Genomic DNA, 19,172 nt, shown 5'->3' with positions numbered 1-19,172 from the left:
TTCTTCATCCCTGCTGCAATCTAGCTCATAGTGTGCCTCAATCAACAAAAATATGGCTAAACAAAATAAACAGAAATGTTCCCTGCGGAAGTGAAACCTTCACGCAGGCGTGGCTGTTTGCTATTTCGTCGGATTACGAACGGCCGTCATGCATTTTGTCTCGCTCAACCCGGGTCAAAGCATGTCGACCCACATCCTGAGGTGGATCGCTACGACCCAGGTATGACCCAGGTATGTTGTTTCACACTACGCAGGATTGTGACCTGGGTAGCCAGAACCAGTGTGAAAGGGGCTATAAGGGCATGATTTTTTTAAGAGGAGGGAGGAAGCAGGGTCCTTACAGCGCAATCTACCCATGAGGAATGCCCTGAATGCATGCACAACATGGTAATCAATTTGCCCAAGTCTTTCATGATTGTGTGGGACAAATGAATGCAAACATCACAGCTTCCTTCACAGTTCCGAGTTAAATATTACATCTGCACTTTCTGCCCAGCACAGAGAGAAATGGGGACTCTATTACAGAGTATTGCCAAGCAAGCACTGAAAACGAAACAATAACATCAATGGAAGGTTACTGACGCATGTATGTATGTATGTATGTATGTATTATTATTATTATTATTTATTTCTTAGCAGACGTCCTTATACAGGGCGACTTACAATTGTTAAAAGAAACCACATTATTTTTACATACCATTACTCATTTATACAGTTGGGTTTTTACTGGAGCAATCTAGGTAAAGTACCTTGCTCAAGGGTACAGCAGTGATGTCCCCCACCTGGGACTGAACCCACGACCTTCCAGTCAAGAGTCCAGAGCCCTAACCACTACTCCTTATGTATAAGGGAAGGGAAAAGGATTTTCAATCCATATGACTAATGACAGAAAATACAAATCCATTAAGGGTAAGAACCTAATCCAATCACTTTAGATAACTTCTAAGGTTTGTCTTAATGACCTGAGTGGTATACATTACAACATAGACAAGCTAAGAGCAGTCAAAACAATAGGTTTTACTGTACTGCTCCCTGTGATATTATTGTTTTTGTGAAGGTTTTCTTGGTAGTGCATTAGCCTAACTGCTACTCAGTTTATATCAGTGTAACTGCTGGGCTGCATAATATTTATGTGCATTAACACTACGGAAATATTTGAATATATGTTTAATTTTTACATCATTTTGCTGTGTCCTTATTTAACTGGGATCTCTTTGACCTTACTCGCTGTCTTACAGTCTTGCTAATAATATATATATATATATATATATATATATATATATATATATATATATATATATATATATAATCTCTTAAACAAAGTGTTTAATACAACTTAAAGTTTAAGATTTAGGGGTGGTTTTTTGGTTTCATTTTTGTAAAATTTATAAAATTTCAAGAGCTTTTATATTCATAATGACACATTGAAGGCGACGGTTGTACAGTAGTGATACGACCCACTCTAACGCTGAACGACGCCAGCACAACCCACGCCTTCTCGAATCTTACTGCTCACCTATTTTTATCCAAACAAGACTAGACGTTTAGTTCCGAAAAAAATAAATAAATAAAAACGTATTGTACGAAGCATAGCTGTCCGTTTTTTTAACTATATAATGAAATGTGTAAGAACCTAATAATAGCATACAATCCATATTACTAGTATTACGCAATCGTGTTTGATCACTGTTTGAGCACCTGTCTGTGGTAGTGTAACTTAATGATCTCGATCACAATACTTTCACTTACATACGTTTGCATAGCATCATTTTTATTATTTGAATACCCAAATCCAATATTTAAAAGCTCATTATTACTAGAGAGCTAGCGCTAGTTGGTGCTACAGCCTAGCAGCATCACTAAGCTCAAGCGATATGACTCAGTAACTTTCCTATATGCAATAATGCTCGTGTTCAAAACTTAATTTCTTAAAATAAATAACTAAATAAACATTGCATTAATTACGATGCAAGGACGTTTTGTAATATCCTATATACTGTACTGTATATGGCGGGAGATACAGACCACAAGTTCTCCAACAGTTCAGTCTGAACCGAAACTGAATTGAGTGAGATAATTAAAACGCGCCGTATCCACATCATCATCATCATCGGCGCATTTTTTCTTTTCTTTTTTTTTAAATAACGTAGACGAAATAGTTGAAAGCCGTACAGTATTATTTTATCCAAAAGTAGAAAAGAGTTTAAACAAAAAAAAGAGAGAGAGAGCATACCCCAAATGTCCAGCAGGCCAAACCTGGCTATGTCTGTTGTTTACTTGCAGAATCGATTTCTACAGCTCTCTGGCTGCACAACTCGCTTGGCTTAACGTCCCAATCAGAATAGCATAGCCGTGTTAAACATTGAAACTAATTTAGAAATACTTTGCTTTCTTTGAATTCCCTCACTCTCAAGTGAAAACATGCAATGATCATGATTTGACAGGCCACAAGTCAACATTCCCGTAGTAATCCTAATCGCATCCACAACAAAACATGTAAACGACACCGGATATCAGTTTCCCGAAATATTTTTCGCATTACATCCTCCTGCGTTCAAAAAAAACCCCTAAATGAACTAATTGCATCGTTAAAGATCTGTTTTCGTAATTCCAAAACATAAACCCGGGTTACCTGCACATGATCCGCCATTTTGCTCCATTCATGCTCCCCTCACTCCCCCAGACACAGAGCATGCGCGTAATTGCCCGAATTCTATACAACACTTACGCATTTCCCGCGTCTGGTTCGCCATCGTTGTCAAAGGAACCGGGAACTGCGTATTGTTCCAGAATAGCAGATCCAACTACTTTCTCACCAAAGCCAACAGCGGGGCTTTGTTTACACGATTCTTAAAGTGAAAGTACACCCCTGCAAAGAGCAGGAAGAAAAACTTCACTTTCATAACATGTTTTCCTAATTTAAGTAACGTATTACTTTATTGCAACCCCGTATCCGATAAGTAATTAGGCATGATATCGCTAATCTAAACAGAAACCACGTTTATAGCCATTGCGTTTGGTTTATTTACAATACTTCAATTTAAAAACATGTTCTAATGTGTGCTTTACGCCGTACTGTGCATGTAACCTTCAAAAGGGTTGCCTAGGTCTGTTTGTATTGTTATTTACAAATGTATGCGCCCTGTGTTAATGCAGCTGTATCGCCATTAAAGCTGAGCTGTGTATTTTAAGCCCAGTACTGCAAGTGCCTGAGGACAGTATTGCCCTTACACACAGAGCAGGCCTCACAACAATGGATAAATGAAACGACGTGCATGGTACATTCTAGGCACATCTAGTTCTTGGAGCAGGCATTTTATACATGTGACTCATGGAGCGCCAGATGAGTCACATTATTATTATTATTATTATTATTATTATTATTATTATTATTATTATTATTATTATTATTATTATTTATTAGCAGACGCAGTTATCCAGGGCGACTTACAATTGTTACAAGATATCACATTATTTTTTACATACAATTACCCATTTATACAGTTGGGTTTTTACTGGAACAATCTATGTAAAGTACCTTGCTCAAGGGTACAGCAGCAGTGTCCCCCACCTGGGATTGAACCCACGACCCTCCGGTCAAGAGTCCAGAGCCCCTATTATTTGTTTATTTAGCAGATTTACAGAGACTAGGGTGTGTGAACTATGCATCAGCTGCAGAGTCACTTACAATTATTTTATATATAGTATAAAATGTGTTAAATGGTCATTAAAACTAAAAGGACATTATATAGTGTGCTTTCATCTATTGTGTTATAAGTAGCTATAGAAGTGTGAGTGAAGTTTTGTAAGATAATTCTATCTTCCACGACCTTTCCCGTCCTATTAACTCCATTCCATTTGCTGCCAGAGTCACTATTTACACTGGGTTTGATTTAAGGGATTAAACTGTATTCAATTAATTGATCCCACTTGAGACCACAGTGTTCAATTCCTGAACTACTACTGCCACCTCGTGGCGCAATGCTGTAAGGGAAATACACTGCGCACGTTTACAGATGTAAAATCTGTTGTTATTATCAATCACCCCCCCCCCCCCCCCCCCCGTAAATTAAAATCTGTATATAGCCTACCCTCGTGCATTGATTTGATTTACAAATATGCAAAATATTATTATAATAATAATAATAATAATTATAATAATAATAATAATAATAATAATAATAATGTAGCCGTCTAAAACTATACTGAATAAATACTGGTATGAACGCTATAATAATAATAAATATATTTTCGCAATAAACTATACACTTAATGATTTTACAATTTACTTTTATTACACCTCTACTAACCATCTGTTTCACTTCTTGAATTACTGGTTAGTGTTTGTTTGTTGCTTGGCCATTTCGCATTCTCTTAAAAGTGAAAGATGTTTGTCAAGTCAAGAGATAGGCCTACAGAAAAAACTGACTACACAGACATGTGCATCACAGCTTTCTAAAACTCTCAGCAGTTGGGGGTAAATTATCTACACCGCCTTTACCTGGCCGCACCACAAGTTGTGAGACGGCTGAAACAGTTAAACGTGAGGCCCTGCAGGCAAGCAAGTGCTGAAGCCGCAGCTGGATACCAACGAGGGCTGTTCTCAATCATTTAGTCCATTAAAACATACCAGCATTTATCAACTCAAGATGCACTACCTGGGAAAGCGGCGGTTTCAAAGGACCTGAAGCCTGATCTGTGTGTGATTAGTTTCACTACCGTCTACAGCACGGTATGATTGGAAGACCCCTTCTGGCATTTCTCACATGCGCGCGTCTCTCTCAGTTTTCTAAAGTTAACTTGCTTTAGACAACAGCATGAAATGAAGCGAAGGAGAATACCTGGAGCAAGAAACGTCGGAGAATGAGCAGAGGAATTCATTCTGAGACGGCGATGGCTTGCGATGATAAAATATGCACGTTTTATTTGAAACATAGAGAGAGCAGGCTGTTGGCTACAATGGTTTATTGCAGACTGTTGTTTTTTCTGGTTTGTATCTGTCACGGAGACAGTTTTCCTAACCCCGGACAGGGCGATGGCTTTGCTGTAGTCGGTGCTGAACAAGATGATGCCACAGATTACCACCCGTGTACCCTGGAGCTTTGCCCAGTAGCTGTAGACTGCAGGGCTGGGCTCGTATTGGACCGCTGTGGTTGTTGCATGGAGTGCGGTAATATCGAGGCTCAGCCGTGTGATTTGGACAGCACCAATAGTTTTTACGGCCTTTGCGGGGACAACCTCGAGTGTAGGATGGACATCTCGGTCCTGGAGCACGGGGAGGTGCCCGAGCCGCAGTGTGTGTGTGTATCTCAGGAGGCGGTGTGCGGGTCAGATGGCAGGACCTACGAGAACGTCTGTAAATTTAAAGAAGCGGCACTCGGGCAGACGAGCGTTGTCCGCACCGGGCCATGTTTCACAGGTAAGCGGTACTGTTTAAATACATGTTATAGACACCACTGCAAACTAAATAATAATAATAATAATAATAATAATAATAATAATAATTTAAACATTTGCAAAAAAAGTTGATGCATCTCATCCAAAGTGAAAAAAAAACATTTATACAACAAAGACAACATCACTTATTTTCAACAGTTAGTGTCTAGATTGTTGTTGTTGCAAAAGGCTCAATCAGTTATGTATGTATTTATTTTAGAAAAAAATAAATGTAATAATTAATGTTATTGTCAAGCATGATGGTATAGATTAGCATGTGCATTATTGTGTCACTGGAGTGGAGTATTTTACAACTAAAAACATATGTGCTTAAGTTTTGCCCAGATTTGAATTAGTGTCACTAATTGATTCCATCTGGCGTTGGAATCTCTAACAGGATGTGTAGGTATTTACTTCTGATTCAAAACACTCATTCTCTGAATTCAATTGCAATTCAGGGGGTCCTGGAAGACAGCAACAATACACAGTCACACACCATCTGTTATGAAAAAGATGAACTATTCACTAAATGATAAAGAAAGCATATATAATAAACCTTGGGGCAAGATTACATGTACTGCAAACAAATCCAATCCAATTCCCCTTCATACTGTTGGATGCTTGTACATATCTTTCTCAAGGGAGCCTGTGTTTGAATCAAAATGTTGGAGGTATTTATAGGTTTTTGACGGCATGACAACTGCTTGTTATTGTTTACATTCAAATCCATGATTTATTCTTACATGATGTAATGGTGTTCTATATATTGTGACATCATTTTTACTTATATCTTTAAGTCTGTATTAATTCTAATTAACATTACTTTATATAAACTTATATTTATATTATCATGCAATGCTGGCTCTGAGGATCAGCCTTGATTTGGCCTCCCCAGCGCATCAGCATGCACAACTTTTGAATGAATTTTGTTTTTTTATTTATTTAAATGTTATATATTTATTGAAGTTAATTAGTTCATTGTTTTCTGCTGGCATAATCGTGTCCAGTCTATTTATCCATTTACTTTCTTTTATTCTTCTGTATGTCACATTGTCTAATTTGTTCTAATACTACAAACTTTACATCATTTATGTCATGTCCTTGACTGGTGAAGTGCTGTACTATTGGTTCACTCATTTTTTTTTCCAATTAATAAAAGGTGGTTCTGAATTCTTTCACAGGCTATTCCATACATATAAACAAATGGCAATTCCGTTAATTAATTCGTTAATTCTCTATATAAGCAGGATGAATTACAGAAACTGTTTGGTATATTATCATAACTTCCCAAACTTTCTAGTAATTGCATTTCTTGTTGTTGTCATTTTTAATGCCTAACCAATCATTTTTTTCTTCTTCACAATTGTTTTAGAAGTTTCTGTGAAAAAATGTGCTCTTTTATTAAACATCATATAATCAAAGAAACTACAGAATGATATCGGAAAAGTCTACCAGAAGCCATAACAGTAGTACGGTATTTCATGTTAGATTTTGGAATGTCACATTCTTACATTGTCTGTTATGTATATGGAAAACTGCAAAGCGGTATGCCATTCAGTATATTAACATTACTCAGCAGGTTTCATTCAGCTTTTATATAATTCTATAGGATGATGCAAACATTTTGGCCATAACCATTTGCACGTTAACTAAACATGTGGATAATCTGAGTAAAAAGAATTACCGTAGAAAGTAAATACTGCATCACCATTTACATAATCTAATGAGGTCCTTTGTGTACCCTACCATGGTTTTGAAAAACAACACCCACTACATAGTGCATAAGAGTCGGTCCCTAGTGTCACTTTGCAAAACACCTGCAAGGCTTTCATTTTAATGATGTAAACCGTTAAGACCATTAAAGTGGGGGCCCAATGTGTTCTGCAGTATACATCCGCTCAGCACTTACATAACACAGTCCAGGCAGGCAGACATTTCCTGTTGCTGACCAAAGTAATAAAACAAACCTCAGTCTGTGACTGGTTATACGCTGCAGCTCTGCAATGCTGCTTGGTCATTTCCTGCGAGCTTACCACTGTCTGTGTCCAGCAAGGGCCCTTTTCTCATGTGTCTGATGTATCTTATCAGAACTGATCCAGACTGAATCATTACAGCGTCCACGGGGGAACTGCAGCTTGGATTACAGGAACGATATGTATTATATAAAATGATAATACGTACGTTTCATATTTACTGTATGAAACATGTCAGTGCGTACGCAGAATGTATGTTTTATTTTTAATGCATAACTTCAAAAACATTTTATCCAAAATGATAGGTATAACAGACAGACAAGGATCTTTTATGTGTTCTAACTTAAAAACGACCACATCATACAATATGATTAATGGGAGAGTGTTTAGTGCATTCTATCATAGTTTAGCATACACTGAGAAATCAGGCTTTGTTGTTTTACCTGTTTGTTTGAATTACCTAAGGTAGTTTTAGCAGCAGATATACTTTCTCTTTACTTTAAGCTTTCTGGACACTGAACTGTAACAATGTAACCATTTTTATTATTTGTTTATTTAGCAGACGCCTTTATCCAAGGCGACTTACAGAGACTAGGGTGTGTGAACTATGCATCAGCTGCAGAGTCACTTACAACTACGTCTCACCCGAAAGACGGAGCACAAGGATGTTAAGTGACTTGCTCAGGGTCACACAATGAGTCAGTGGCTGAGATGGGATTTGAACGGGAGACCTCCTGGTTACAAGCCCTTTTCTTTAACCACTGGACCACACAGCCTCCTACAATGATTCAGATGTGCCAGAATATATTTCTGGTGACCACAACAGATTTCATTTGAAATGTGTGGACATAAATAAACATTCACAGGAGCTGGATAAAAACAATAGAAACAGCATTGACGATAGGATGCTATTCTGGAGGTATACATTCCTCAATGATTATCGCCTCTAGTTTCTTCAGGGACCATGTGGCTCACAGAATGGCACACAGTGGCGTTGATTCGGAAGCACCTACCAACCAAGCACATGCAATGCCTTTAGTGTGTCAAACATGGAAGTGCAATTTGTATGCATTACAGAATACCTGGATCTGTAATTATCTATGTCCGAAAAGTGTGTGCAGGATGCTGCAGGTGTTTCCAATTATGTGTACTGCTATCTGACTCAATCATATTGCTGGGAAACTTGCTGGCTTATTTAAAACAGTGATTATCAAGTCAATTAAGCTTAGTGCAATCTGCAGATCATTAATCTTCCTTCCAAGCATATGGTGGGGTCAGTTTAAGGAAACTTGGTAGCTAGGCAACTTGGCAGAGATAACTAGGATCATTAGTACTGTCAATCCAGCCCCTTTCAGAAACATTGGGAAAAAAATGGGACATTTACTTTGAACTCAGTCCGGTGCGTAAGAAATTAACCAAACTGCTGTATTTTTTTCTTCTTTTCTTCCCAACTCCTGTTTCTAAAGTGCCCCGTATACAGCATCCACCCCAGGACCATGTGAACGTGACAGGCAGTGACATCATCTTCCTGTGTGAAGTCTTTGCGTTTCCCATGGCCGTGATAGAATGGAGAAAGGATGGCGACGACAGCAGTCTCCCTGGCGATGATCCTCACATCTCTGTGCAGGTACACAAAAGTATCTTTGGAAGTATAAACAGATTTTCCGTATTCCATTGGTGCTTTCGATCCTTGTTCGCGAGGGGAGTTATGGGATCTCCATAGAAGTGCATTGTAAATTAGTTAAAAATCCATTTAAAAAGCAATTTTTTAAAATTCCACACAGCATGTTTTGTTGGTTGCACCTTGTTAAATATTGGTAAATATTGTATTACATTTCAAGTTATATTTGTATAATGTATAGTCGACCATCTTGTTGTTAGATATAAAATCTCTGGCCTAGACCATTATATATATAATGGGGCAGACAATACACATATCACACTTTAGAGTTTTTACTGAGACTATCAGAATCCGGGGAGATAAGGAGATGCCTGTCAGTCTGTCTTGAACACGCCGGAACACTGGAACACTCCGGAACATCGTTCCGATACTTTTTTCTATAGGCAGAACCTTGTCTCTAGAATTAACTTAAGAATCTTTACCAATTTGTTATGAAAATGTTTATATGGTGCCCGACCGGTCTAATTTCGGTGCCTGGCCACCACTGAAGCAATCTATTTTCCACGGGAAATCAAATTAGTATTTCCATCGAATAGGCACTAGGAACAAAAAAAATCAGTGTCCGATTCCCTACATACCAGTTTTGATGGTGCACTCCGTATGGGAGTCATGAGTCACACACACTCAAAAAGATATTGAGGATCAGGAAAAATTTAAATATTGTATAAGAACATAAGAAAGTTTACAGATGAGAGGAGACCATTCGGCCCATCTTGCTCGTTTGGTTGTTAGTAGCTTATTGATCCCAGAATCTCATCAAGCAGCTTCTTAAGTATCCCAGGGTATCAGCTTCAACAACATTACAGGGGAGTGGTTCCAGACCCTCACAATTCTCTGTGTAAAAAATGCCCTTGTATTTGATCTCCACTTGTGACCCCTGGTCCTGGTTTCTTTTTTCAGGTCAAAAAAGTCCCTTGGCTCAACATTGTCAATACCTTTTAGAATTTTGAATGCTTGAATCAGATCGCCGCGTGAATAGATTCAATTCTTTAAACCTGTCTGCATATGACATGCCTTTTAAACCCGGAATAATTCTGGTCACTCTTCTTTGCAATCTTTCTAGAGCAGCAATATCCTTTTTGTAGCGAGGAGACCAGAACTGAACAGAAAGTACATAAAATACAGGAAGGCTGAGATTAAAAAGAGTATATTCTAATATTAGTCCGTGGTGTCTTAGAACGCCTATGCTTAATTTATGCTTGTTGAAAGAAAAAGAGACGGCGAAGGACAGAAGTGAATTTTGTAAACGGGCATTGAGATGGGTTAATAATGATTGGGAAGATTATTGTAAGTTGTTTACAGATGGGTCAAAAAATACAGGTAATGGCAGGGATGCAGCAACTTATTATATAGCATTATTTGAGGTGGGAAAGCATGTTCGTATTACAGGTGATGTGTCAATTATGACAGCAGAACTGATAGGGATTATATTGGCATTGCAATGGATTGTAAATGTCAAGGTGAATAGAGCTGTCATCTTTTCAGATTCCTTATCGGGATTACAGGCGATTAAAAATGGAGGGGAGGGTGATAGAAGAGATTTAGGGCATTAAAGGAACACCTGTATAGAACTGGAGCGCATGAGAATGGGTTACGAATGGAATGTAGTGTAAAGGAAACAGTGGAGCATCTGATGGTTGAATCTGTTTGATCTAGGAAGGTGAGAGAAGATATGTGGAAAGAATTAAGGGATTGCAATATTTGCAATATTTATTTTTTTAAATGGGTGATGGAAGAAAAATAGAAAAATGGTATTATTGGATGTATTGCAAAATATATTGGGAAAACTGGAAGATTCAAGAATATTTATCAGACAGAGATTTTAAAAGGTTAAGTGTCCACAGCAGTTTTAACAGCCGAATCTGAACAGTAGGTGGCGACAATAAGTTTAGACAGAAACTTGGTGGCCATTAACACCACAGAAGAGTCGTCACACACACCTCTACTCTACAGCAATTGTAATATATATCGGTCAGTGCGGAGACCCGGGGTCTGGCACGAACGACTGCCCTTGCTTTTAAGATTTAATATATATTACAAAAGCGTAAATAAGTGCTACATATTTATTTAAAATATTTAAAAAAAAAAAACACTGGTAAGTAATGTTATAAACTATTTATGTATGTGCTTTGCTTGTTTTTTTTTCTCACAATTTACAGTACCACAACCGCTGTTTTTTTATCTGATCAAATGCGACAGGTCCAGGAACAAAAAAAAGATATTCACAATGTAGTGTAAAATTAATTTGACCAGAACTGTCGGCAGATAAATTCAAAACAGGTTGTCTTTAAAAATAAATTAAAAAACATCTGTACTGATACCGTTTTTAAATTGGACACGAATAACAAATAACCCGAGCGTGTGTGTGAGTCGTAATTGTATTGAATGCAGAGCTCCAGAAAGACGTGGGGAGGACTTGATACACTATGCAGGGCATCGTGGTGATTGAAGTTCTGCGATGGCGATCACCTCATAATCAAAAAGAATAGAAAGAAAACATGCATGATAAAAATAGCCAAAACAAACCAAACCACCAAGACAACATTTACCCGCTAGATGCTTTCAAAACAAACCAAATTTGGCTGGAAAAACGCTAATCTGGCAGCACTGATCAAGAGTTAAGGCCCTGTCCACCCTACATAACCAATCTCGAACCATACTCAATAACGTTCTAATTAATCCAGCACAAAGCATCCACACTAAAGTACCGTTTCATGTTTAGTCTGGTTTAATGCGTCCACACACCATTAGAATAGTTCAGTTACAATTCCCAGCAGCGCAACGAACCGTGGAAATTAATACGATAGTATCCCACCATGCACTGTATTGTATTTTAAAATAATGTGTTATGCCCCATATTGCTAAAAATAAAAATAAAACAAGTATTTTGGAAAAAGTAAATGCAAACACACAAGTAGGGCTTGATGTCTTCCGGTTTTATTTTTAATCAGGTCACGTCCCTTTAAACAAATTGAGCTGGTGCTGTTTCATAATTAAACTCAGAAAAAGCTGTTAATTACAAAACAATCTTTGTTTTTACCTTCATATCTTGCCTGAACCTAATTCTGGTCCTCATAATTTTATTTCAAACAAAGCTAAAATTAAGTGAATTTTTCATCCCTGATCCTACTTTTAACTCGCATTTCATTTTTGCAGTCGCCTAATTTAACGTTGTGCTTTTGTTATTTTCCCCACTAGTATAACAGAGATGTCCTGACAGATTTTTTTACATTTTTTTAAGCATCAAAATTAATACCCAGTGCAGAGTGTACACTAATAGCAAGTCCTTCAGATGCCTGCTCTGAGTATTTCGCCAAACATATCACAAAGCATTGTGGTATATTGGAGGATACACAAAAAATGTAGTTTGGTATTACAGCGTCCACATTTATAAACCACACTACCTCCTGCGATCTAATTTAGAACCAGACTCGAGACTAGCCCTTGAGGTGGTCTTGAGTCCAGTTCTCAAGTACGGTATTCAACGCTGCGCAGTGTGGACAGTTGTGAAAAGGCTGTTGTAGCAATGAGAGGTAATAATATGTTGTTTTGAAGGTTTGATTTTTAGTCCAGTAAGACAAACAGGAATTTCACGTTGAATTCAAACTCTTGTGGTTGGTTAAAAAAAAAAACAAACTTTTGTTTCTAGTCCAGGGGCGGTCCCATGAAGTACGAGCTGTCAAGCTGGCTGCAGATCGAAAGAGTTACAAAAGAAGACGCGGGCACTTACCGTTGTGTTGCGCGTAACAGACTGGGCTGGATAACAGCCTCGGCTGTGCTGGCAGTCCTTGAGGAAGGTAAAAGTTTTTTTTTTGCTTCTCGGAGCTTAAACAGGATCAATCAATTCAAACTTTTCTTTATCCAGATGAGGCACTTAAGAACAAATTCTCAGTTACAATGACGACCTGGCAAGAGGCTCACACCACCACAGCAAACAACGTAAAACACAATACATAAGTAAATGAGTAAAAAAAAAAAACACGTAATCAATCATAAAACAGGCTCAGATGTCAGTCAGCAATGAGTCGATCCTATGGCTGAAAGCAATCTCAGAAAATCACCGTTCTAATTTAAATTTGTTTTGAAACTCATTCTAGTCATTGGCTGCTGCAGATTGATATGCGTGACGAATGATGGCTGTTTAATTCACAGTGGCCAGAAAGTTTCAAGGTGGGAGAAGGCGTTGGTGCGTGAAGCTAAAACGTCCTTAGATCATGTAAACAAACTGGTCAACCAACAAGTTTTTGATTACGCAAAGTGCACAGAAGGTTACACCGTGGAAGAATCTAGGAAACATTTGCCCAGGATTGTTGGACACTTTAAATGATAAAAAGAGGCAGTTTTAGCAATGTCTTAAACCAGGTGTGGTGTATATCAGCTGACTGTATTTCACAAGCACTCCCAAACAGATCATGGGATTATTGTACAGTATTTAAGTGAAGAACTTGCTCTAATTTTCTGTTTTTTTTTTGTTCCAGATGTTGCATCTTCTATTTCATCTGCAAATACAACAGAAGCGGTCATCTCTGATCACACAGAAGATTACTATGATTATTAGTATATTAATGAAGAGTGACATACAGCTACAAACCATTCCTCATTTTAACTTCAATCATATATATATATATATATGTATATAAACCCACAACATTTTTCAATAAGAAACACTGAGATCATAAACATCATAAAAGGTAAAGGGACAGGAAAAAGATTAGAAAATGTATCTGAAGCTACTTATTCTTTAAAACAGTGCTCTTTGTTTGCCAAGGCTATAGAAATCTAACAATACATACAAGTCTATTTGGTGTACTGCTGTCTGTAACATCTGATATGTACAACGCCAGTAAGGACACCATTTGAATGATTAGAACAGCGGTGCTATTTAGATCACCCATTGTTTAGATCAGTTGAATACATCCCAATATATTTTGTGGAGGAAATAATGTTGGGGTTTGGAATATTTGGAACCCACAACCCTATACTGAAAATACAGCTGAACCAAGTGTGCTATTTTCACCTTTTTTGATATGTTGGATTTGACATCCAGTCATCTCGTCGACACAGGGAAAAATTTGGCAACCCGCTGACTTACAGTCAACAGCACATGTTTTTAGTGTGCTCTGAAGTTTCTGAATGCTCGGAATGCTGTCAAAAGTAGAAAGAAGAAAAAAAATCTGCTTCCCATTAAGGGGACGGCAATTACTCATGACTTCTGCTGACAGAAATACATAATTTATGATCTGGAAGCTTTGTAACATGCGGACCATTCTCAACGCTTTTTAAAAATCTTTTTTTAACTTTTATTTTATCATTCAAGGTGCGCACTGATAAAAACAGACCACATTCTGTTTAAACTGCTTTGTGCATGAGGGCAGAGATTTATTTATACAGCCATTCACAGGATGACAGCTCACAATAAAAAACAAATGAAAAGAAAAGAAAAAGTAGGGGGCTTACAACTGCAAAGGTGCAGGGACATTTTCAAAAGACACAAAACTATTTTAACAAAGTAAAACTATCAAGGAATTATTGCTCAGAGCAATAATTTACCTGCTCATTACTAAAACGGTCCCTAGGGGTTGCAAAACAGAGAAAAAATACCATATTAACAAGCATGTCAGTAAAATACATCCCCGCCACAGCTGGAAATGAAAGATTAGAGCTATTAGTATGGTGAAAAGGTTGATGGCCATGATGTATATCAACAACAAGTACAGAACAGCAAAAACTATATATATTACATATATCAACAGCAAAGTACAGAATAGCATAGACCAACATATCTATATGCACCATCATATATATCCATACAGATGCACAATGTAATGAATTGGCATTATTGAATTGAATAGAAAGACAAGAGCTGGACATGAACCACATATCATAGGGTTAAAAGACAGGTCTTACCAGAGAAAGCTCTGTAGTCAAAAGGCAAGTCTTATGTTGATATCAGTATTAATTGATCAGCTGATAGGAAGAGATTTATTACAACAGACAGAGACACACCTCCACATGTACACCCAATTCCGAAAACATACTACACAGTGTTTTAACAACTGGATAGGTTGTTTTTTTTTCTCTAGATTTATGGAAAAATGTAAAGTGAGACATAAGGATGGAGAACCATTTAATGTTTGGCGAGCATTATAACTCAAATGCTGAGCAAATGCTTTTTTCGTGCTCCGGATGCCTATTCATTTTGGGCATGATAGTTCTAGGTGTAAGGTAGGTGGCGCTGTGGTCCTGTTGTAACTGTAAGCAGTGTGCTCTCTCACAACATAGAAGCGTGTCTATTGTTGTGACTTTGAAGAATCAGAGGAAACAGGAACCCAGAAGTTTTCTAGTGTTAAAGATGTCTAGTAGCTCATATAATCCCATCTGCGTTGGGCACAATTGTGTAATTGTTATTCTTTTCATTTACAGACTGATTTTGTAAAGCGTCGTACAATTAAAGTTATTGTAGCTGACTAACTAATTCCATACATTTTCCACGCCATGCACATCCATTCACTGAATAGGGCTCAGATGTGAGTTTTGGAAGTTTTTTTTTGTTTTAGCAATCATTTTAAAACATGCTGTCTGGTATTATTCTAGGTTAAACAAATCCATGTTTGAAGTTCTTGCTTTGAAAACAGCTTACACACTTCCTGGTCATTTCATCTGGAGAGTAATCGTGTCCCCTCCCCTTTCCTGCCAGTAACCAATCAGCTGCTTTCCCTAATGACTGCCATGCTTTGCAGCCAGTAAGATCCTTTGACGTCAGACACAGCTCAGGTGAAAAGACCAAGGAAGTGTACGACACAGAGGGATGTGAAATAATTGTGAAATCATTGTATTAGCTACAACCTCTTAAAGGAATAAGTAGTGGGGTTCTGAAAAATCTAGCATTACACGCCCCTACTTGTTGCTACAACTTTAAATACCTGTCATTTCTTGTTAACATCCAGACAACTTTTTACACTTAGAACTTTAAAGTCTGTTTCAAAGCGCTTTTCAAAATGTCCATTCTAGTGCTCAGATAGCATCAGGATTATTGCCCACATTGTCAAACAGGTAACACAGCAGTAACGATCCATGATGTGGTACGGAACAGAAAAGCCAGAGCACCTGTCCTGTTTTTTTTAAATCCCTCTTCCTTTAGCGGACAGTGTAGGTGTTTTACCTTTGTGTAAGATGCTTCACAAAGTCTTACGTTAATTGTGTTTCAGTAGAGTAGTTTTTATTCAAGCAGAAGTCTTCATGGTATTACAGCACATTTAGCATAGCATGCTGGGTAAACTGCATGGTACAGAGAATTACAAAGGAGTCCCCTTTTCATTTGATATGTATAGTCACTAGCACACAGCCTACACCCCAGGCTCCTCCAATGGTTACATACTTATCAACATAGGGGCGCATATAGAAAAGACAAACTTATACTTTAATAACCCTACAGACTACACGTTAGTCTTTGCTCTGATCTGATAACATGGGATGCACTCAACAGAATGTTCAAGAACACCCTGCTGTGCAAGCAGAAAAACACAACCCAAGCACCTCCGGCCCCGAGCAAACTAAACGTAAGAAATAATTTAAACTGAATGGAATCTTACCCAATATACCAATTTCACTTATAGTCAGATCCCAAACCTTGATCTCAAGCACTTGAGCTGACATTTTGAAAAGAACTTTGAAGCAGGCACCCACTTCCCCTTTCCTAACCGTTACTTGCTACTCATGACTGCAATGACAGGGTAGTTGTGAAACAACGTGACCGCAATCGAAGCAAGACGTGGGAAAGACACTTGGAAGGTCCTACACTTGAATCAATTAGTCATTAAATACTAAATTAGGAAAGGGTCCAAGGTATTAAGTCGAATAAGTATTAAGTGCATGCAACTGTAGCTTATTGTCACTAAAAATATGTTAAATAAGGTTCATATTTTAAGGGTTTTAATGTCAACAGTATTTAGATCTGCCAGGGTTTAGATAAATTGTATAGAGACCCCATATATCAATGGTCTGACAACCCAGTTTTATAATAGCTAATGCAAAATAGCTGAATCTCTTTTTTTTTTAGTATTTGTGTGGTGTAAAGCCCAGATACACCACAGTGTGTGATAGAGATGGCAGCTGTTATCCATTGTTCCACAACCTCTTTACCTTTCATAGATTTGTGTATAGTATGTATCAATTGTGGTATACCACAGCTTTGTGTATAGTATGTATCAACTGTGTTACACTACCACTACTATGACAACTACTACTCCCTATAATAAATGCATACAGTAGGCACCAAAAGGTTAAGGTTTGGTTCAGAATGACTCTGGAATATCTGGCCATTATCTGTATGTGTGATATAACCAATTTCACTTCCCAGGTTCCCTCAAGTCACTGTGTGTCTGAATCTGTGATAAGTGCAGACAATGGAAACCAGATTGGAGGACTTGTTCCCAGAAAGCTAAGTGGGGAATTAAAACTACATTAAACCCAGCTGGGGCAAATAGTGCTAGTATAGAACATACTGTAGTTGTACTCGTTTTATAGGTAGTTATCTATAATGTAACACGTTGAAAATATTTAGATTAAAAAAGCAGTGGGCTAGTCAGATTTATATTGGGCAGGGCTGGCCCAAATCAGGCCTGGTTGTTAACCAAAGTACTCAAACAGCTGACCCTAGTTATCCCTTTAATTGGGTTGCGTTAACTGGGGGGGGGGGGGCGGCGGCAATAACTTTTTCACACCTGAAGATTGCATGTTTGATTACCTTGCACACCAAACAAATGAAAGAAGCACCAAATTTTGGTGTCTTTTTTTCTCTCAGACTCCCTCTATATATACTACAACCCACAAAAAAATCTGACCAAATACAATGTGAAAAATGTGCAAAAATGCAGAAAATCAGACGGGGCAAATACTTTTTCACAGCACTGTATATAAAACCCTATGGGACACAACACCACTGTTTTCAAACGTCAATATCTAATATTTCCCTGAAAGTTAAAGATGAACTAGAATATAAATGTAACTTTGAATATGAATTTACATTAGCTGATCATGCAGTTTTGTTTGAATCTGCAACAAAACCCTCTTTGAACCCACATTTGTTTATTGCATCCATCATTGTTATTACTTTAATCTGCAGGGACAAATTTGAATTTACTCATCACCTGGGTATCTTTAGTGAACAATGCCTGTATTCTAGTGGGAACCCTACTGTCTCTCCTGGTAAGGGCATAGCCACAATGTTTGCAGGGCGAGTCTTACAGTCAGAGGAGCACACACAGGGTTATTATTATTATTATTATTATTATTATTATTATTATTATTATTATTATTATTATTAATAATTTAGTAGACACTTTTATCCAAAGCGACTTATAGAGACTAGGGGGTAAACTATCAACAACTCAGCAGAGTCATACAATAGTACCTTGGTTTTACGTCTCTTCCTAAGGACAGAGCACAAGGATGTTAAGTGACTTGCTTAGGGTCACACACAGTCAGTCAGTGGCTTAGCCAGGATTTGAACCGGGAACCTCCTGGTAGCAAGCATTTTTCTTTAACCACTGGACCACCAAGCCACCAAGGTTTGTGTCCTGACTCTGCACATTTCCTGATCTTCTCTGATAATCTTGCAATCCAATTGAGCATTTTGAGATGAACTTGAACAACACATTCATCACCATGATCCTTTACTTACCACTGCACTAACTGGCAGATTAACATCCCTAGACACCTTTCAGCACGCACTTACCAAAAACTGTCCAAAATCGTTTTAATTCTTGGACCCAGTAGAGATTGCTGAAGTGTTATAAATGTAATCTTAGCCTGTAGGTTTTAAATAGAAAAATAGGTTTACACAATCATACCATGATCGAAAAATACAGATGTATGCAGAGAACGTATGAATGTGAAAATGGGTTTTAATTGATAAAATAAAACTTTTGGTGTGCGGAAGTTTAATTAGCAAAATGAAATTGAATTAATTCATCACACATGCAAAGTGAGAGCTAATGAATCACATCATGATTTCTGCAGGTGTACTGCCACTGTGCTTAAAGGGCTGAAAATGTTAATGCAATTGGCAACTTAACATTTTC

General features: G+C 37.8%; 2 protein-coding genes across 7 annotated transcripts in view; one reads left to right on the top strand and one right to left on the bottom strand.

Annotated features, from left to right (window-relative positions):
• LOC117397726 (exportin-7) overlaps window positions 1-2,717 on the bottom strand; it is a 33,318-nt gene extending 30,601 nt beyond the window's left edge. For all 4 annotated transcript variants that reach the window (XM_059013755.1, XM_059013756.1, XM_059013757.1 and 1 more), the window contains exon 1: window positions 2,633-2,717. In XM_059013755.1, the coding sequence (XP_058869738.1) occupies window positions 2,633-2,650 (18 nt within the window). In that variant the 5' untranslated portion in view covers window positions 2,651-2,717. The remainder of the gene's footprint in view (window positions 1-2,632) is intronic.
• A 1,794-nt stretch (window positions 2,718-4,511) lies between these two features.
• Window positions 4,512-15,280, top strand: LOC131720993 (kazal-type serine protease inhibitor domain-containing protein 1-like). Of its 3 annotated transcripts, XM_059013697.1 has the most exons (5): window positions 4,515-5,419; window positions 8,876-9,036; window positions 12,740-12,887; window positions 13,188-13,260; window positions 13,569-15,280. In XM_059013697.1, exons 1-5 carry the CDS (start codon window positions 4,864-4,866, stop codon window positions 13,618-13,620), a joined length of 990 nt encoding a protein of 329 aa, XP_058869680.1. In that variant the 5' UTR covers window positions 4,515-4,863; the 3' UTR covers window positions 13,621-15,280. The 3 variants fall into 3 exon arrangements, with proteins under 3 accessions (XP_058869682.1, XP_058869680.1, XP_058869681.1); XM_059013698.1 differs by lacking the exon at window positions 13,188-13,260 and having other exon boundaries at window positions 4,519-5,419; XM_059013699.1 differs by lacking the exons at window positions 12,740-12,887; window positions 13,188-13,260 and having other exon boundaries at window positions 4,512-5,419.
• Window positions 15,281-19,172: the final 3,892 nt, after the last annotated feature.

The sequence above is a fragment of the Acipenser ruthenus genome, chromosome 46, assembly GCF_902713425.1.
Source record: "Acipenser ruthenus chromosome 46, fAciRut3.2 maternal haplotype, whole genome shotgun sequence".
In the NCBI taxonomy this organism is placed as follows: domain Eukaryota; kingdom Metazoa; phylum Chordata; class Actinopteri; order Acipenseriformes; family Acipenseridae; genus Acipenser; species Acipenser ruthenus.
The sequence above is the reverse complement of the archived record's forward strand: the minus strand, read 5'-3'. Positions and strand labels throughout refer to the sequence as shown.